The sequence below is a fragment of the Urtica dioica genome, chromosome 5, assembly GCF_054948205.1.
Source record: "Urtica dioica subsp. dioica isolate 48M chromosome 5, U.dioica_male_clone48M_v1_H2, whole genome shotgun sequence".
In the NCBI taxonomy this organism is placed as follows: Eukaryota; Viridiplantae; Streptophyta; class Magnoliopsida; order Rosales; family Urticaceae; genus Urtica; species Urtica dioica.
Genome location: NC_142760.1, coordinates 8,882,877 through 8,903,117, shown reverse-complemented (window position 1 = coordinate 8,903,117; position 20,241 = coordinate 8,882,877). Strand labels below are relative to the sequence as shown.

Below are 20,241 nucleotides of genomic sequence, written 5' to 3'. Positions count from 1 at the left end.
CATGAAGGATAAACATAGATAATATTCAGTGGATCCGCTCATCATAATTAACTCGAATTCTTGAGTAGAAAATAAATTCATTTGAACCGAGAGATTTTCAGTGTCAGCTCTTTAGTGGAGTCAGTTGGCATTAAGCTAAACTTGGAAAAGGTTTGTGAACTTTTGAGTCCAAGTGTTTAGCTAAAGCTTTGTTCATTTGGGTCCATGAGGTCACTGTCACGAATCACATCGATAGGAATAGTTAAACTAGAAGCTAAGTCAAAACAAGAACGAAAATAGTTAAAAGGGTATTTTTGTCTTTTGAGACAAAGGATGAAATGAATGTCAATAAATTTTTGACAAGGTCATTTTATGACATGTTTCACTCGGCCATGACTTGATCATTGGGCCTTGTGAATTAATTTCATTTCATAAGAATTTTATTGAAAATTCTTATTGGGCCTTTTTCATGTTGTCATGAACAAATGGAAAAGCTTCTAAAAGCCCATTCTAGAAGGACATAGGCGCCCAACATACCCAACCAAGAGAGAATATTTTGTGCATAAATGTATCAAGATACTTGCCAAAAGAAAAAGAGGAAACAAATTTGCATGAGGATGCTTTAGGGTAATCGGCCAAGAGAGAACAAGGCAAGGCAAGGAACAAATATGGAAACAAATCCAAGCCTTCTAGAAGGCATCCTTGGCCGAGCATCTCAAGTGGGAAAAGAGGTAATTGGCTCATGAATATGTGATATTCTATAGAAGAGGAAACTACCTTATAGAAGGTGAGACCTCTCCTATAAATAGGAGCCCCTTTTTCTCACAATTGATTCATTCCAAAGTTTTAGAGATTGAGAGCTTCTCTCTCTAGACTTGGCCGCCCCTTCCTCTCTCTCTCTAGTTTTATTTTCGATTTTTTCTTGTCTTGGCACCTAGGTCCTCACTCGACCTAGTGTTTAGCTCTACGACTTCGAGACTCGTTCTTAAGTCGTAGCGTTTAAAAGTGACCACTCACTGATTCCTTCTTTTCGAGTGATTTAGTGATAGAAACTTTCGTGGTTGCTCGAGGTGCCGAGGAAAGAAAGAGAGACGTGCTGCGAGGGGAGACGAGCGTTGCAAACTTTCCACAAGCGTCTTCAAAGTTCAAGCTTCAAGAAAGGTTAGTAAACTTCTAGCTCATATTGGGTTTTAATTACATGTACTTGCACTTGTCTAGGTTAGTAAATATTGTTTTACTTGTAAAAGAAAATTTTTAAAATTCCGCCGCTTACCGAAGCGTTAATTATTTTCTCAAACCCTAGATCGATTCCAACATCTTTTTATATAAAAAAAAAACCATGCATAATACCATAACTTCTTCTAATTTCCGAAGCTAGAAAAAGATTTCTTACTATGATTCACAAGGTTCATCAAAAATAAAAATAAAAAACAATTAACATCCACCATATTCATAAGTTCAAACTATATCTAACGTCTTCACCAAGTTCATAAGTTCCAAGCATGTTTTACATATCCGTCTTTGTCTTTCTTAGAAATGTCATCTAAAACAAATTGATACCATTCGTCACGAAACTCGTCGATGTCCACTTGATTGTATGTGTCTTGATCGCGCCACTAAAACAAGTTTATAAAGTAATATGTTAGAAATTAAAATTTAAGCTATATAAATATCTAGTTTATATAATACTTACAATTTTGATGCAATTTTGGAAACTCGAGAATTTAATGATGTCTCTCATCATCATAAGGACGAAATATCCACACTCGACGGTCGATGGTTGTTTCGGTACCTAACAAAATTTAGAATTATAATTCCACACATTTTTTAATATATGAAATTAAAGTTATATAATTCGTACCTTAACTATCTTCCACGTGTGTTTCAAATCCGCCCTACACACGACATGATATAATATATTGTATATATTATAATTATACATTACCTATATATAAAAGTTCTTTAACTAATATACTTACAAGTAAAAGATTGTCGCTATATCATCCGACACTTTTTTGTTATTCAACGGATCTAAATAGTAAGCCTTATTTTTTGAATTATCAATCACCACGAGTGTCCAATGATACCTACAAAAATAAATTCATGAATAATATGTCAAAGCTATAAGACAAATGACTTTGTCATAATAAACTAAAACTTACATGTGAATAAAAGGCATGAGTAGCAATTGATTGGGACTCAAAGCCTTCACTCTACTCAAAACATGTTCCCCGCGTCCTATTGGTTCATCATAATGCTCTATTCCATCGTTGGTTTCGAACATGGCCGGAGAAACCAAAACTGGATTAACAAACGCAAAATTCTCCGTCTTATGTTCTTCTTGCAGCGTATAGAATAAATGCCTAATTCATGGGATAAAAGTGCTCATTAGATAATATATATATATATATATATATATATATATATATATATATATATATATATAGCAAAGTACTTATTAATATCATAAACTTTTATAAACGTGTACCACATGTAAATGAGAATGACATTTGCTCCGATTTCTTGCATTCGCAAAAGTTGATTGACGTCTTCCTTTAATAAAAAGATAGGTTCAGATGGTTCACCAAAGATGTTTGGGTTGGGAGGTAGCTTGTATACTTCATCAAGCTCGATTTTTTCCAAAGAGCGCTTTAATCTCACTGCCAAAGTCTCATGGCTAACAATATCGACGCTCGGAGGTGGAGGGCGGGATCTCTTTGTTTTTGACGATTTCAATGCCGTTTTACCCTTCTTAAGTGATGTAATTTTTTTTTATACTACAGGACGAGACGGAGCTTGGGGAACCTGTGAAGAAAAAAAGTTGATAACCATTTGTAAAAGCTATACTTGGAACATATCCAGGCTGTGAATATATTTATGACTATCCAGACTGTTTTTCTTCAGTAGTTGGAAAAAAAATGTTCATATTTTTTTTGGATTTGTATAACATGCTCATCTAATATAATATGAAGCATTTTTACCTCTTTTTCATATATTACAAGAGACTTCGGCCAAGCGACAAACGATTTTAACGCGTGGCTAAGCAACGTCATCTCATCGCCACTTGGAATCGGTAATTGCTCGTTCTCATGATTTGCCTCAATATTTAACACCTGCACTTTAAAGTTTTCGCTCCCAAGAGACGTCCCATGAATGAGCCGATCCGGGTTGCTTCCATTATCCATTATTAACCCGTTTGCAACAATATTTTCCAGATTACCAACAGCAAGAAGACATTTTGTGGTCGCCATAGGGAATTGAGGATTTGATGCGTTCAACTGTTTGGCTGGGCTTACAGGAGGCGATACACTCTGTTCCAGCACTTTTTTTTTCTTCATATTGTGCGGTGGCAGTTTAGTAGATAGAGTTTTTTATTCCACTGCTCGCATCTCCTAATATAATATAAATGTTGTTAATATATCAAATCGTTCAATATATAAAATATGATGTATTTTACCGTAGGTTGAATAGGCGTGGAATATGCTTTGTTATATGGTTCAATCGGCACGAAATCAGACGTATCATGAGGCTCAAATACATTTGGCGAATCACTCTTTGTTTTACTTATTCCCGACATTGGCTTCCGAGGTGGTTTCTCCTTCTGGGTCTTCTATTATTGAAAAAAAAAATAGTGATATTATAGTACTTAAGAAAATAGATTAACTAAGCTATTATTTATCTTACCTGTGGTGGTTCCGGAATATACCCAGGCTGCCATAATATATTTGAACTCGGTAAAATCGATGTCGGAGCTTGTGCCGGCCATGGAGCACCATACATAGGGGGATTTTCAGCTCCCGCATGAGTCATGAACGACGTGAACGAAAAAGGTTGGTGTGGCCGAGGCTGGTGTGAGGGATGCTGAGAAAATTCTGGCCAAGGTTGGTGTGGGCGATAATGAGCATATTATGGCCGGACCTGGTGTGGGGGGCAGCGAGCAAGTTCTGGCGGAGGCTGTGGGGAGTAGTGAGCTTGTTCTGGATGATGAGATCCTCCACTCGATCCTTCAGCCCCCTCATATTGTCGTAGTTTGTCTTTAAGTTCCAATATCTCTTTTTGTAGTTCGAGTACTGTTTGCTTCTTCGATTTGAATTGTTTTGGCCAATACTTAGACGATGTAGTTGACCCACCTACACCTCTCACGCGTCTGTTGGAATCGATCTAGGGTTTAAGAAAAAGTTTAACGCTTCGTTAAGCGGCGGAATTTTAAAAATTTTCTTTTTAAGTAAAACTAGTTTTTACTAACCTAGACAAGAGCATATGCATGTAAATAAAAACTAATATGAGCTATAAAAGTTACTAACCTTTTTGATGCTTGAACGTTGATGAGCCTTTGGAAGGTTGGCAACGTTCGTCTCCCCTCGCAGCACGTCTCTCTTTTCTTTCCTCGGGAACTCGAGCAACCACGATAGTTTCTATCACTAAATCACTCGAAAAGAAGGAATTAGTGAGTGGGCACTTTTAAACACTACGACTTGAGAACGAGTCTCGAAGTCGCAGAGCTAAAGACTAGGTCGAGTGAGGACCTAGGTGCCAAGACAAGAGAAAACCGAAAATAAACTAGAGAGAGAGAAGAGGACTTCGGCCAAGTTCTAGAGAGAGAGTCTCTCAAATCTCTTAAACTTGGATGAATGAATTGTGAGGAAATGAGGCTCCTATTTATAGGAGAGGTCTCACCTTCAATAAGGTAGTTTCCTCTTCTATAGAATATCACATATTCATGAGCAAAATAACCCTTATTTCCCATTCCTCTTAGGCGCCCAAGGCAGCCTTCTAGAAGGCTAGGATTTGTTTCCTTTTTTGTTCCTTGGCTTGCCTATTAGTCTCTTGGCCGAAATTCCCATTGCATGTGTGGGAAATTTGTTTCCTCTTTTTCTTTTGGCAAGTATCTAAATACATTTATGCACAAAATAAACTCTCTTTCCTTAGGTATGTTGGGCGCCCAACATGTCTCTAGAAGGAGCTTCTAGAAGCTTCTTCATTTATTCATGAGAACATGAAAAAGGCCCATTAAGAATTTTCAATAAAATTCTTATGAAATGAAATTAATTCACAAGGCCCAATGATCAAGTCATGGCCGAGTGAAACATGTCACAAAATGACCTTGTCAAAAAAAATTTATTGACATTCATTTCATCCTTTGTCTCAAAAGACAAAAATACCCTTTTAACTATTTTCGTTCTTGTTTTGACTTAGCTTCTAGTTTAACTATTCCTATCGATGTGATTCGTGACAGTGACCTCATGGACCCAAATGAACAAAGCTTTAGCTAAACACTTGGACTCAAAAGTTCACAAACCTTTTCCAAGTTTAGCTTAATGCCAACTGACTCCACTAAAGAGCTGACACTGAAAATCTCTCGGTTCAAATGAATTTATTTTCTACTCAAGAATTCGACCTAATTATGATGAGCGGATCCACTGAATATTATCTATGTTTACCCTTCATGAATGTCATCAGCTAGTCGGGATTTACTAAATTACCATTTTACCCTTCTAGCTGTTATTTCCTCAACTCCTTTGTCGCTTGTGAATAAGTTAGAAACAATGTATTGACGAGGAGCTAACAAGTCACATTGTTTCATCCAAAAGAGTCAGGACTCAATTTGGACACTGGCCAGTTCATTTATTCACACTCCAAGGAACAAAGCATGAGGTGACATACATTGCATTTCAGCAATCTTGTACATGAATTCCATATCTATGAGAACTTCACAAAGTTACTCATGACAGACTCACAACTTAGTACTTCACCAATAGGCCTTGTTCGGAATCACATAGTGAGTCCGAACTTTGACTTTCTCAAATGAGAATACTAAGGTGTGAAATGGCATGTCTCATTTCAGGATTAAGGTAAGTATGATGCAATTCATACATAGTGACTTCGAGACATAAGAGGTTAAAAGGTTTGTTCTTATCTTGTCTCTAGAAGTGCACTGGTCAATTCAGTACCTTCGGAAGATACCTAGAAGAACTATAGAGTTCCTAACTCTCAATGCCTCATAACCAGACATCATAGATTCTTCTAACAATCATACTGAGGTCAATAGTCCTTTGACCCTAAGATTGCGAATATATCGTTTTAAGCAAACTACGAAGAGTTTGTTCATGCAAATCTACATTTGTCTCTTCGTAAGTTGTTAAGTTTGTTTATGGACTAAAAGACTAAGGTTTTATCATAAAGCTTCAAACAAAGAAAGAATGAATGAACGTTTCAACTTTATTAATGAATGAATAGGCATTTACAAGCAAGAGTCTTCGTAAGACTATATGACATCAAATGTACATAAATAGACACTACTACTCTTCTTGTGGGCACCATTGACAACAAACTCCCACTTGACTCAAAGAAGATGTGAGTAGTCCTACATGCCTAATCCCTCTCGAAGTTGGTCGAAGACCTTGTTCGCTAGGGGCCTTGGTGAATGGATCTGCCAGAGATCTATTTCACCTCCACGTCTCCGCGCTGCGCGATCTCTCGAATCAAATGGTATTTCTTCTCAATATGCTTAGAGCGCTTATGGCTTCTAGGTTCCTTTGAGTTAGCGACAGCCCCACTATTATCACAATAAAGGGTCATGGGCTCGTCGACGTTTGGAACAACTTCCAAATACTTAAGGAATTTTTTTTTTAAGCCATACAGCCTCTTTGGATGCTTCACAAGCAGCCACATATTCTGCCTCCATTGTGGAGTCAGCAATGCAAGATTGCTTAATACTCCTCCACACGACAGCTCCACCATTAAGGATGAACACAGATCCCGAAGTGGATTTCCTGGAATCCTTATCCGCTTGAAAATCGGAGTCGGTATATCCCGTCATAGTCAGGTCAGTACCTGAGTATGTAAGCATCAAGTTCCTAGTTCTTCGAAGATACTTAAGAACAGGCTTAACAGCAATCCAGTGCTCGGGTCCAGGGTTGGATTGGAAACGACTAACTACGCCAACGGCGAAACATATATCAGGTCGGGTGCAAAGCATAGCATACATGAGGCTTCCTACGGCAGAGGCGTAAGGAATTTTCCTCATGTTTTCAATCTCTTGTGCAGTCTTGGGAGACTGGTCCTTAGAGAGTGAAACTCCATGCCTAAAGGGTGTTTGACCCCTCTTGCAGTCTTGCATCGAGAAGCGATCCATCACCTTATCAATATAAGATGCTTGAGAGAGCGACAGGGTCCGGTTTTTCCTATCTCGAAAGATTTGGATCCCCAGAATGTACGCGGCTTCTCCTAGATCCTTCATGTCGAATTGCTTTGCCAGCCAGACCTTAACCTCAGATAACTTACCCACGTCATTACCAATGAGCAGTATATCATCGACATATAGTACCAGAAACACAACTTTGCCTTCGTGTATTAACTTGTAAACACAAGGCTCATCTATTGACTGTTCAAAGCCGAAGCTCTTTACAGTTTCATCGAATCTAATATTCCATGACCTAGATGCTTGTTTTAGTCCATAAATGGATTTAAGCAACTCACAAACCTTGGTCTCTTGACCTTTATCCACGAAACCGTCTGGTTGAGCCATGTAAATGCGCTCGTCAAGATTGCCATTCAGAAAAGCTGTCTTGACATCCATTTGCCAGATCTCATAGTCGAGAGCTGCAGCTATGGATAGGAGTATGCGGATGGATTTAAGCATCGCGACTGGCGAGAAGGTTTCTTCATAGTCAATCCCTTCTTGTTGGGTATAACCCTTCGCCACAAGTCGTGCTTTGAACGTCTCAACGTTCCCATCAGGACCCCTTTTCTTCTTGTATATCCACTTACACCCTACGGGTTTAATCCCTTCAGGAAGGTCTACAAGTTTCCAGACTTTGTTGACATACATCGAGTGCATCTCAACTTTCATGGCGTCAAGCCAAAGGTTTGATTCAGAACAAGCCATTGCTTGGCTATAGGAAACAGGATCATCCATGTCAGAGACGGCTACAAGAGAGTCTCCATAAGACATGTACCTGTCAGGCTTTTGAGTAGCCCTCCCACTACGTCGAAGTACTACTTGACGAGATTCTGATGAGTTAGGTTGTGTTTCAGTTGGGGTAAGAACAGTTCTTACAGATGAGGTAGAAGCTTCCTCACCCAACTTTTCTTCAAGCACAATTTTGCTTCTAGGTTTCGCATCCTTCATAAAGTCCTCCTCAAGGAAACGAGCATTCGTGCTAACAAAAGTCTTATCGTCCTCGGGACTATAGAAAGTAAAACCTTTGGTTTCCTTCGGATATCCTACAAACAGGCACAATTCTGACCTACTAGCCAACTTGCTAGTCTTTTGCCTCAGCACGTGTGCAGGGCAACCCCAAATTCGGATGCGGCCAAGATTCACTTTACGGCCAGTCCATCGTTCATAAGGAGTACCAGGAACCGTTTTGGACTGAACTTGGTTCAGAATGTAGGCGGCTGTTTCGAGGGCATATCCCCAAAAGGAAAGCGGGAGTGATGAGTAACTCATCATTGATCTAACCATCTCCATAAGAGTTCGGTTTCTTCTCTCTGACACTCCGTTTTGTTGAGGTGTGCCAGGTGCGGTAAGCTGAGAAGCGATACCTTCTTCTTTAAGAAAGTCATCGAACTCTCCAGACATATACTCACCACCTCGATCAGATCGAAGGGTTTTGATCACTTTGCCAGTTTGCTTTTCCACTAAAGCCCTAAAGACCTTAAATATGTTAAAGGTCTCGGATTTGTGTTTAAGCAAATAGACAAACCCATATCTTGAGTAATCATCAGTGAAGGTAACGAAGTATTCGTATCCTCCACGTGCCTGTTGGTTGAGCGGACCACATACATCAGAATGTATTAGTTCCAGCAACTCAGTGGCTCTTCGACCCTTATCGGAGAAAGGTCGCTTAGTCATTTTTCCTTCTATGCAGGATTCACAAGTAGGTAGTGAACCTATTGCAGAGGCTTGGAGTGGACCATCCCTCACAAGTCTCTTAATCCTATCTAGACTGATATGACCAAGTCTTAAGTGCCAGAGGTATGTTGATTTAGTTAGATCGGAGGATTCAGAAAGTTTGATCCTCTTTGGCTCCCTAATTAGATCGTTATCTATTTCGGTGTCTAAAAGAGAAGGTTGAGTGGGATAGATGTAGAAAAGAGCATTCTTCATACATGCATCAGTGACAAGAGAATTATCAGGAAACGAAATACGAATTCCATTCTTAATGAACTTTAAACAATAATCTTGCTCACGAAGACGAGCAACGGATATTAAGTTCTTCCCAAAGGTAGGAACAAAATAAACATTATTCAAATTTAAAGTGCGGTCTTCAAAAGACAGCGTCACGGATCCCACAGCCTTTGCAGACACCAGGCTCCCATCACCCCATTTGAAACAGAACTCGCCTTCCTCTAAGCTTTTGGTTTTCTTGAAACCATTCAAGGAACAACAAATATGGTTAGTAGCAGCGGAGTCAATAATCCACGATGATACATTATCAGCTACTAAGCATGCTTCGGTAACTAGTACAATACTATGTTCCTTTGCTTTGAGATAGGCGGGACAGTTCTTTTTATCGGCCTTGTAAGGTCCCTTCTCAGTTCTAGAGGCGGAGGCTTTGTGCTCAGTAGCATGTGCCTCTCCTTGATTCCTCTTTCTCTTAGTGAGACCTACAGAAGTGTGAAGTTCCTCCATAAGCTTGGTAACAGTGTACACTAGCTTGTTAATGGAGTAGTTCATATTGGAGGTATCAAGAGATGCGGGGAGAGTTTCTAAGATCGTATCTATGACATTCTTCCCATCAATCTCAGATCCTAGGATTTCCATTTTACTCAGATGACTAATGATCAATATCATAAAGTCTCCAACAGGAGTCCTAGCCTTCATGCGACAGTTCATAAACTGTCGGACTGCTTGTTGCCTTGTTTGACGCCTTTGCCCTCCAAACATCTCAAGGAGATTGTAGAGCATGTCAGCGGCAGTCTCGAAGTCACGATGTTGCTCTTTCAGCATATTGTTCATAGATGCCAAGATATAGCACCTCACAATCTCATCGGATCGAAGCCTGGCCGCCAAGGCGTCATTGTCCTCTTGAGTTGAATCATCATTCGTCAGAGGAGGACACGGGGTGGTGAGTACCCATTTGTGCTTGTTAACGGTAGGTATTATGTCGAGGTTACGTTTCGAATCTACGTAGTTTTCGTTTTCGAGTTGGTTCGAGGAAAGAAAGATAGAGAGAGGGTTGAGAGACATATTGCCTATAACAGTTGAAACAAGTTTATGATTTAGTCTTTGGTTTAGGATTTAAGTTTGTTTAAGACTTTATAAAATCCAAAGGTGTTATGAACGAAATGACACTTTACTCCTTCGAGGGAAGGCCGCAACGAGTCTCCTTTCATAAGTAAATGACTCATCATTAATGCATAGCCAAGATGTCAATACATCAATTTTGACTAGCCACCTTGTAAATTGGTTTGATCACTCACATCCTTTCGCAGGGCCTCGAGGGAGGATTACTAGGGATTGAGTCTAAGTGTGTAACCAACCACTTAGTCCAAAAGATTGACTTTGAAAAACAATCCGCCGAGGGGAGGTCTTGTCATCATCGTCTCACTCTCGGACGTAGCTCATTGAGCAATGATCAGAGCAAAGCGCCCTTGAGTACTCTCATTTAAGAGAGGGCCACGAGGGTGACTCTTAGTCCGGCGACACTTGCACTTTTCATTAGTGTTGGGGATCGTGGGTTACAAACAACAAGTATAACCCTCCCACTTAGTTTTTGGAGTTGGTTCATCGACTCTTTTAAGTTCGGAAACAAATTTCCTAGTTAGAGAGCGACAGAGCGGACAACTAGAAGAGAATCCTAGATCGACATGTTCAGAGCAGTATTAGTGCATAAAGGCACAAGGTACATACTCGATCTTATCCTATTTTCTATTTCGGGAAAGTGTGTGAGGGAAGTGTGAACTTCAACTCACTCGAACACTTGAAAGTTTGAGATTACACATCTTTTTATTTTTCGGTTTTGTCTACAAAGAGACCTCCCACTCAAAATTTCAAGAGCATATAGATTTTGAACATATGTGATATAGATATAGTTTTGAAAACATTTTGAAAATTTATTTGATTTCGATGACAAAATATTTTCAAGTTTGAAAGTGAAAACGGTTTTTCAAAATTCAAACTAGTTTTGTAAAAATTCAATTTCAATTAATCTTTCAAAAATCAAAACTTTTAATCTTTACACATCATGTTTATAATCATATGAAAAACATTTTTGCTCAAGAAAGTTTTCTCATTAGAGTTCTATAACTCATGGTAGTGGGGTTTGAAAATCCGGATTTCTAAAAAACTGGAGTTTCAGACAGCCGCGCACCTCGGAGTAAAATCGCCATAACTGGCGGCTCCGATGTCCTTTTGAGCCGAAACCGGTGGCATTGGACAGAGGACAAACAGAGCTTTAATTTGATTCAAGAATCATTAAATTTCGATTTCTGAGCAGAGAGTTATGCCGCTTTTAATGCGGGTTTACATTCCAGCTCGAAGAAAAAGAAATAAATTAAAGCTTTGTCCTTTTAGGTGCGAAAAAGAATCGAGTGTAACGGAACGTTTTATGAAGTTGTTTAAAGCTTTTATTTGTGTTTTATTAGCAGGGTAATAACATAAAAATAAAAGAAATAACAACATGCATAAAACGATTCAAGTAAATAAACGAAACTAGCAAGAAAACAAAACTAGTCACAAAATTTACTCGAAAAATCTCAAACCTTTAAAACACGTTTTTCAATATAAAAAATTAAAAACTTTTAGAACTGATTCTAATCTGTTTTAACATCATCCCAAACTCATAGAAAATCAACATGGTTTTTAATTTAGAGACAAGAGCAATAAATTAAAAAAAATCTAAGATTACAATTCTAACTTGTCACAAAATTAGTAAACTTTCGAAAACGATTTTCAAGCTCATAATTTAAAAACATGCACATGCATTCCTTTGACCATAGCTCTGATACCATTTGTTGGAATCGATCTAGGGTTTAAGAAAAAGTTTAACGCTTCGTTAAGCGGCGGAATTTTAAAAATTTTCTTTTTAAGTAAAACTAGTTTTTACTAACCTAGACAAGAGCATATGCATGTAAATAAAAACTAATATGAGCTATAAAAGTTACTAACCTTTTTGATGCTTGAACGTTGATGAGCCTTTGGAAGGTTGGCAACGTTCGTCTCCCCTCGCAGCACGTCTCTCTTTTCTTTCCTCGGGAACTCGAGCAACCACGATAGTTTCTATCACTAAATCACTCGAAAAGAAGGAATTAGTGAGTGGGCACTTTTAAACACTACGACTTGAGAACGAGTCTCGAAGTCGCAGAGCTAAAGACTAGGTCGAGTGAGGACCTAGGTGCCAAGACAAGAGAAAACCGAAAATAAACTAGAGAGAGAGAAGAGGACTTCGGCCAAGTTCTAGAGAGAGAGTCTCTCAAATCTCTTAAACTTGGATGAATGAATTGTGAGGAAATGAGGCTCCTATTTATAGGAGAGGTCTCACCTTCAATAAGGTAGTTTCCTCTTCTATAGAATATCACATATTCATGAGCAAAATAACCCTTATTTCCCATTCCTCTTAGGCGCCCAAGGCAGCCTTCTAGAAGGCTAGGATTTGTTTCCTTTTTTGTTCCTTGGCTTGCCTATTAGTCTCTTGGCCGAAATTCCCATTGCATGTGTGGGAAATTTGTTTCCTCTTTTTCTTTTGGCAAGTATCTAAATACATTTATGCACAAAATAAACTCTCTTTCCTTAGGTATGTTGGGCGCCCAACATGTCTCTAGAAGGAGCTTCTAGAAGCTTCTTCATTTATTCATGAGAACATGAAAAAGGCCCATTAAGAATTTTCAATAAAATTCTTATGAAATGAAATTAATTCACAAGGCCCAATGATCAAGTCATGGCCGAGTGAAACATGTCACAAAATGACCTTGTCAAAAAAAATTTATTGACATTCATTTCATCCTTTGTCTCAAAAGACAAAAATACCCTTTTAACTATTTTCGTTCTTGTTTTGACTTAGCTTCTAGTTTAACTATTCCTATCGATGTGATTCGTGACAGTGACCTCATGGACCCAAATGAACAAAGCTTTAGCTAAACACTTGGACTCAAAAGTTCACAAACCTTTTCCAAGTTTAGCTTAATGCCAACTGACTCCACTAAAGAGCTGACACTGAAAATCTCTCGGTTCAAATGAATTTATTTTCTACTCAAGAATTCGACCTAATTATGATGAGCGGATCCACTGAATATTATCTATGTTTACCCTTCATGAATGTCATCAGCTAGTCGGGATTTACTAAATTACCATTTTACCCTTCTAGCTGTTATTTCCTCAACTCCTTTGTCGCTTGTGAATAAGTTAGAAACAATGTATTGACGAGGAGCTAACAAGTCACATTGTTTCATCCAAAAGAGTCAGGACTCAATTTGGACACTGGCCAGTTCATTTATTCACACTCCAATGAACAAAGCATGAGGTGACATACATTGCATTTCAGCAATCTTGTACATGAATTTCATATCTATGAGAACTTCACAAAGTTACTCATGACAGACTCACAACTTAGTACTTCACCAATAGGCCTTGTTCGGAATCACATAGTGAGTCCGAACTTTGACTTTCTCAAATGAGAATACTAAGGTGTGAAATGGCATGTCTCATTTCAGGATTAAGGTAAGTATGATGCAATTCATACATAGTGACTTCGAGACATAAGAGGTTAAAAGGTTTGTTCTTATCTTGTCTCTAGAAGTGCACTGGTCAATTCAGTACCTTCGGAAGATACCTAGAAGAACTATAGAGTTCCTAACTCTCAATGCCTCATAACCAGACATCATAGATTCTTCTAACAATCATACTGAGGTCAATAGTCCTTTGACCCTAAGATTGCGAATATATCGTTTTAAGCAAACTACGAAGAGTTTGTTCATGCAAATCTACATTTGTCTCTTCGTAAGTTGTTAAGTTTGTTTATGGACTAAAAGACTAAGGTTTTATCATAAAGCTTCAAACAAAGAAAGAATGAATGAACGTTTCAACTTTATTAATGAATGAATAGGCATTTACAAGCAAGAGTCTTCGTAAGACTATATGACATCAAATGTACATAAATAGACACTACTACTCTTCTTGTGGGCACCATTGACAACAGCGTCCACTATACTCTGTCTTCGATAGAGCCGTAGTCAGAATATCAGTGCTTCCGATTGCTTTGAATCTACCTTCTTTTTCCGCAGTCTGGAGAATATCCTACACAAACCACATTAAAAAAAAGACATACATTTCAAAATAAGTAAACAGTCAGTCCTTATAGCCTATAGATCAATTTCCAAAAAGACATACTTACGATTTTTCTTTGAATAATATCGATTTCATTTTCCAACTTTCCTTTCTTGTTTTTGCGGGCTTCAACCCAAACCGTAGCACGATCTGGTTCCTTGCCACCCAATTTCTCCCGCTATGTATTATAAGAATAAGACTTGTAATCAATAAAAACACACAAAATAAAGGGCAATCATTAGTCAATAATAACTTACCAAATCTTCTCTGATGTCAGAATATGGTCTCCGAGCACTGTGATGATATGCAGTTTGTTGGCTTTGGTTGCGTTGGTTCTTCTTTCTTATTGCCTCAAATTCAGGAGTCATTCGACTTTGCACAAAACGGTTCCAAAGGTCTTCAGGTACACCATAATCGGCTTTTACTTTGTCTCCGAGCAGTTTGATATTTTCAGGACTGCCATCCCTTTTCAGAATCGTGTACAGTTTTCCCGTCAAGCCGGTCTTGAAAGATCTCCATAGCTTACCGACTTTCTGCATCGCGTACTCTCGATGTTTATCTTCAACGATAAATGTTAACTGAGAAAGTTCCATAACAAAGAATATGTCAACAGAATAGTCATTATTTTGATTCTTCTAACCTGTGTAATAGTGCTAGATGTCAACAGATAATAAATTAGCCTATAAAATTAATAATAATGGTTCAATATGTAAGTGTTGATGACTGGTGATCGATCAAGTGAGGGGTTTAATGCAAGTTTGTTTAATGTCATTAATGTAGTTATTATTTTGATTCCTCTAACCTGTGTACTAATGGTTCAATATGTAGTGTCATTAATGTCGAATACCTGAGCTTCTTGCCAGATTTTTTCTCTTATAGATTCGTCAACTTCATGCCAATCTTCAAAGTCGATAATTGACACCTTCATTCTCGCCATATAGCCCAAAAACGTGCGAAACTTCTTTCTGTTAGTCCTTATAGGTTCTCCGTAAGAATCGAAATCCACTTTAAGTTTAATGCCTTGATTCCGAATTTTTATAATGTTTGCGATCCTCGTGGGTCCTCTCGTCCTTTTCTTCTCCTTTTGTGCTGGCTTCGACATTTTGAATCTGGACAAATTAATCAAGTCACCATTAAAGCATATAAAAATTATTTTTTTTTTAAGAAAAACTGAACATGTCAAAATTATAGAACTTCATCACAATTTTATTAAAAAAAAGACTACTGATAATAAAAATTAAAAATAATTAAATAAAGTAAAATTACCACAATTTATCAAACCCAAATTCCCTCCCCGTTTTTACGAATATATAACAAGTCACTATCATCTTGTGCAACATTATCACCACTGGCATGTAATCCTTTCATAGGAGTCAAGCATTCGAATAAGACGTCACTATCATGAATATCATCCTGAATTTCTTTGGCGTAATCTTTACTTTGCGTAGCGAATACGTGTGACCATCTTTCATCGCTTTGACTCGCAACATAGAAAACTTGTTTCACATGTGTTGCCATAACAAACGGATCTCGCTTGTAACCTAGCCTCTTCAAGTTTACGAGTGTAAATCCATGTGAATTGTGTTTGACTCCTCCGTTTGTCTCAACCCAATCACAGAGAAATATTGGCGTGCGAAAAGACACATAGTCGACTTCCCATATTTCTTTAATTACTCCATAATATATCAACTCAGAATTAACGGGATTTTTATCCTTAGCACTTGCATAGTGCATACTCTCTGCTAGCAAGCTCACTCGGCTATTCTGGGTGACCCTCTCGTTATCCCGCTCCATAGTGCTAAATCGTACACCATTTATGATATAACCAAAATGTTTGATGACTTGTGTACTTGGTATTCTTGATAAACTGCGTAGCGTGTCATGAACATCGGTTTCACCCCTAATCCGCATTTCAAACCAGTGAGGAAATTTCCGAACATGATCATCTTGTACTTGTCTTATCGATTTTTTATTCGATTTCTCTTGAAAAAGTTTCATATGTTCTCTGCATAATCCAATAAACTATGGTTAAATATAAAACATGGGAAAGCTAGGAAAGCAATACATTTTTTACTAACTTACTCAATGTAAGGCTGAACCAAAGTGGAGTTCGCTAGTATAGTTTGATGTGCTATGATAAGACTCTCATATGGAGCTGAATGAACTATCCCAGCACCTAAGCCTTTACTCACATTTAGATCTTCAACGTTGTTTCGGAGTCCGATAGCTTCAAGATCATGCAAGTATTCAGAACAAAATTCAAGAGATTCTTCAGCCACGTAACCTTCAACGATACATCCTTCTGGTCGATTTCGGTTTCTAACATATCCCTTCAAGACTTTCATATATCTTTCAAAAGGATACATCCAACGAAGATAAACAGGTCCACATAGTTTCAATTCTCTCACCAAATGCACTGTAAGATGGAGCATCACGTCAAAGAACGATGGCGGAAAATATTGCTCCAATTTACACAATGTCACCTGAATGTCGTTTTGGAGCAAATCTAGTATTGAAGTATCAACCACTTTGGAGCAAAGAATGTTGAAGAATGCACACAGCCTAATGAGAGCATCTCTTAATCCGTCCGGTAAGATTGACTCAATCGCCACTGGTAAAAGATGTTGCATCAAAACGTGACAATCATGCGACTTAAGCCCAAACAGTTTTAACTCGTCCATAGAAACATAACTATGGATATTTGCGGCGTAGCCTTCGGGGACCTTGATATCGAACAAAGTTTGACAAAACTTTTGTTTTTCAATCTTTGTTAAAGTGAAAGAAGATGGTGGTAGGTACAATCGATCCCCTCTCTTCTCTGGAGCTAATTTTTCTCGAATTCCAAGTCGTACCATGTCAAGCCGCGATGATACACCATCTTTAGTTTTTCCCGGGACGTTCAGAAGTGTACCAACAATACTTTCACAAATATTTTTCTCAATGTGCATCACATCGAGATTGTGACGCACGAATAAATGTTTCCAATACTCCAATTCAAAAAAGATTGATTTCTTCTTCCAACAATTTTTTTCGTACACCACCGGCTTGGGCTTGCTCTCCGTGGATTTCTTGCCACCGTATTTCTTCTTCACAATCTTTCCAAAAGGCTTAAAACGCATACGTGAGACTTTCTCAAGTATCTCAATCCCCGTTAATGGTCTTTTCGGTACACCAAACTCCTGTTTGCCATTGAACGCCTTCTTACATCTCCGGTATGGGTGATTGAATGGTAGAAATCGCCGATGACCCATATAGACAACTTTTTTCCCGTGTTTCAAAAACTCGGTACCTTCTTTATCTTCTTCACATATCGGACATGCGTAATAGCCTTTCATAGAAGCGCCAGATAAATTACCATATGCTGGAAAATCATTTATCGTCCACATGAGAACAGCTCTAAGAGTGAATTCTTCTCTGGAGTATGCATCAAAAGCTTGGACACCATTTTCCCACAACTCTTTAAGCTCGTCGATCAATGGAGCCAAATAAACATCAATGTCATTGCCTGGTTGTTTCGGACCCAAAATGAGCAGCGACAATAACATGAATTTGCGTTTCATGCATAACCAAGGAGGAAGATTGTAAATAACTAGAAGTACTGGCCAACAACTATGTCTGCTGCTCTGAACGCTGTGTGGGTTGATGCCATCTGCCGAAAGCGCAAGGCGTAGGTTCCTCGCCTCTTTACCAAATATAGGCCACATCGAATCGATATGTTTCCATGGTGGAGAATCTGCCGGATGACGTAGCTTTCCATCGTTGATCCTTTGATTTGCATGCCAGGTTAAATCTTTAGCATGTGCAGAATTTCGGAACAAACGACGAAAACGAGGAATGATAGGAATGTGCCACAATACTTTTGCAGGGATCTTGGATGACTTCTCTTGACCGTTGGTGGTTTTCTTCCATCTGGATTTTGTACACACGGGACATTGTTCCAGAGAATCATATTCTTTACGGTAAAGAATGCAGTCGTTCCGACAAGCATGAATTTTAGTGTGACCCAAACCAATAGTTGCTAGAATTTTCTTAGCAGCATACATGCTTGATGGCAACTGATTGTTTTCAGGCAAGACGTCTTTCAACAATCTAAGCAGTTCTGTAAACATGACATCACTTGAACCATGCTTAGCTTTTAGATTGAATAATCTTACCAAGATCGAAAACTTTGTATATTTGGCACAACCAGGATATAGAGGATTTTCTGCATCACTTAGTAGAGACTGAAGTCCTTCGGGATTATAAACTAGCTCATCTTGCAGATCATCAACCATTTCAGCTATATGTGGAGCATCAACATCTACATCATTCTCTTCAGCCACCACGTTACCCTTTCCCTATAGCTCTTATCAATCCCGTTGATGATCAAGTGATCTCTCAAAGTACAAATATTCACCTTTGGACCGTAGTTTCCACATTTAACACATGGACAATGAATTTCGTTCACGTTCTCGCAAACAGTTTGACAATGGGTTAAAAAACCTTCTACGCCATTCACATATTGAATTGAAGTTCTAGGAGAGGAAATCCAAGACTTATCCATAATAAAACTATATAAAAAGATTAAAACGATTTAATAATAAACTATGTCATATACGGAACCAAAATTTTCGATGAAATTCACGAACATATAGACATATGCTAACTTAAAGAATTGCCGATAGCATAACAAGTGCTACAAAATTTCAAAGATTAAAGTATCGCCATTGGAAAAAAAAAACTTTTTTTTTTCAACAGTTGCATATTATACATGAATCTTGCCATGAGAGAAAAGAAAAGGTATGCCATACATGTATTATTTTTCTTCATTCAACCATTAAATAATAGTAACCTTACAAAAAAAAAATTAGAGATATCTGTCACTTGTACATTTTTTTTAGCCAAACGAATTTCATGATGGAAAGCTATATCATTCCCTCTTAACTTTATAAAAAGAAAACAAGGAAAAAAAACTCATGATAATATTGGTATGAATATGCATAACCAAGTCATTTTAAAATAGCCAAATATTTAGTCATATAAACTTCTTCTATTTATCAGTCTACAAATTTATTGATTACACAAAAAAAAAGGTCTCAAACTATAGTGCTTTTTGAAAAAAGGCATTTACAAGGATCAAGTAGATATGAGAAACATGCATAAAAGCAAGCCATTATTTTTTCAAAACGTTTTTTTTTTAAACAATCAACAATGCTTCCACCAAAGCTAACACAAGATATATGAACAAAGCTTCACCTGTAACTATAAATATATATCCTAACAAACAAAAAACATCAACAAATTCATACTAACAACCATTAACAATAACAGAGTCATGCTAAAAGAAAAAAAAAAAACCAACGACATGATGTACTTATAAAAAGCTTACCTGGGTGTGTGAAGAGGTAGTACGGGCTCGGAGTGCGATGGAGCGTCAAAATATACCGAAAAAAACACTACGACAAAATCACCGGGATAGATACTGCCAAAGAGGTCTGAATTTGTGATGAATGACCAGAAAAATATGAAAAAGAACCAGATCACCGAGGTTAATAACATTCCTTACAACCAATTACACCACGGATTTAGAGATAAAATAATAAATAAAAAAATCATAACCTGCCAACCGTGTACACGATGTTGGGCTGTCAACGAGGAGCGGCTATTATGGACTCGACAAACGGCAGTGAGGACCGACGTCGAGAGACGGTGGCGACCAGCGGCGGGGAGGGTTGTTGCGCAAAAGTGGCAGTGGCGACAACACTCGACGTTGAGTCTGTTTTGAGTCTGATATCGGAGCAGCTCTCGACGAACGGCTCTCGACAGCAAACAGCGGCGGCAAGATGTGGTTATTCACGTACGCACATAGTGAGTTGCAGAGAAGTTGTTGCGCCGCAAGAGTTTGAGAAAATAAAACGCCAAAGTACAAAACCGTAAAAGATTGTGTTTAATTAGTAAAAAATATTTAATTATAATCCCTTTTTTTTTGCTCAGACTTTAATAATATTCTTTTT

The 20,241-nt window shown here is 38.2% G+C and overlaps 3 protein-coding genes and 1 long non-coding RNA gene across 4 annotated transcripts; all 4 read right to left on the bottom strand.

Annotated features, from left to right (window-relative positions):
• Positions 1 to 1,276: 1,276 nt before the first annotated feature.
• Positions 1,277 to 3,305, bottom strand: LOC149395088 (uncharacterized). The gene is made up of 7 exons (XM_089615678.1): positions 2,961 to 3,305; positions 2,468 to 2,784; positions 2,142 to 2,342; positions 1,959 to 2,066; positions 1,841 to 1,874; positions 1,673 to 1,771; positions 1,277 to 1,595 (listed from the first exon to the last, which is right to left on the bottom strand). Exons 2-7 carry the CDS (start codon positions 2,506 to 2,508, stop codon positions 1,467 to 1,469), a joined length of 612 nt encoding a protein of 203 aa, XP_089471804.1. The 5' UTR covers positions 2,509 to 2,784; positions 2,961 to 3,305; the 3' UTR covers positions 1,277 to 1,466.
• Positions 3,304 to 4,121, bottom strand: LOC149395087 (uncharacterized). The gene is made up of 3 exons (XR_016297194.1): positions 3,664 to 4,121; positions 3,437 to 3,589; positions 3,304 to 3,371 (listed from the first exon to the last, which is right to left on the bottom strand). It is a non-coding gene; the product is annotated as an uncharacterized LOC149395087 (long non-coding RNA).
• A 10,065-nt stretch (positions 4,122 to 14,186) lies between these two features.
• On the bottom strand, positions 14,187 to 19,790 carry LOC149395085 (uncharacterized). The gene is made up of 5 exons (XM_089614206.1): positions 19,617 to 19,790; positions 15,096 to 15,357; positions 14,506 to 14,826; positions 14,312 to 14,426; positions 14,187 to 14,218 (listed from the first exon to the last, which is right to left on the bottom strand). The coding sequence occupies exons 1-5, from the start codon at positions 19,784 to 19,786 to the stop codon at positions 14,187 to 14,189; spliced, it is 900 nt and encodes a 299-aa protein (XP_089470332.1). The 5' UTR covers positions 19,787 to 19,790.
• LOC149395086 (uncharacterized) lies at positions 16,327 to 17,784 on the bottom strand. Its single transcript, XM_089615498.1, has one exon. The coding sequence runs from the start codon at positions 17,632 to 17,634 to the stop codon at positions 16,327 to 16,329; it is 1,308 nt and encodes a 435-aa protein (XP_089471624.1). The 5' UTR covers positions 17,635 to 17,784.
• Positions 19,791 to 20,241: the final 451 nt, after the last annotated feature.

Bases quoted from the DNA above. Each gene is read 5' to 3' on its own strand.
- LOC149395085 (XM_089614206.1), bottom strand. From the start codon at position 19,786: ATGTTATTAACCTCGGTGATCTGGTTCTTTTTCATATTTTTCTGGTCA. The intron at 15,358-19,616 runs GTAAGCTTTTTA...TAATTTGTCCAG, and splicing joins CTACCTCTTCACACACCCAG to ATTCAAAATGTCGAAGCCAG. The intron at 14,827-15,095 runs GTATTCGACATT...GAACTTTCTCAG, and splicing joins AAATCTGGCAAGAAGCTCAG to TTAACATTTATCGTTGAAGA.
- LOC149395088 (XM_089615678.1), bottom strand. From the start codon at position 2,508: ATGCAAGAAATCGGAGCAAATGTCATTCTCATTTACATGTG. The intron at 2,067-2,141 runs GTAAGTTTTAGT...TTATTTTTGTAG, and splicing joins CTCATGCCTTTTATTCACAT to GTATCATTGGACACTCGTGG. The intron at 1,596-1,672 runs GTAAGTATTATA...AACTTGTTTTAG, and splicing joins TCCAAAATTGCATCAAAATT to TGGCGCGATCAAGACACATA.
- LOC149395086 (XM_089615498.1), bottom strand. From the start codon at position 17,634: ATGTGGACGATAAATGATTTTCCAGCATATGGTAATTTATCTGGCGCT.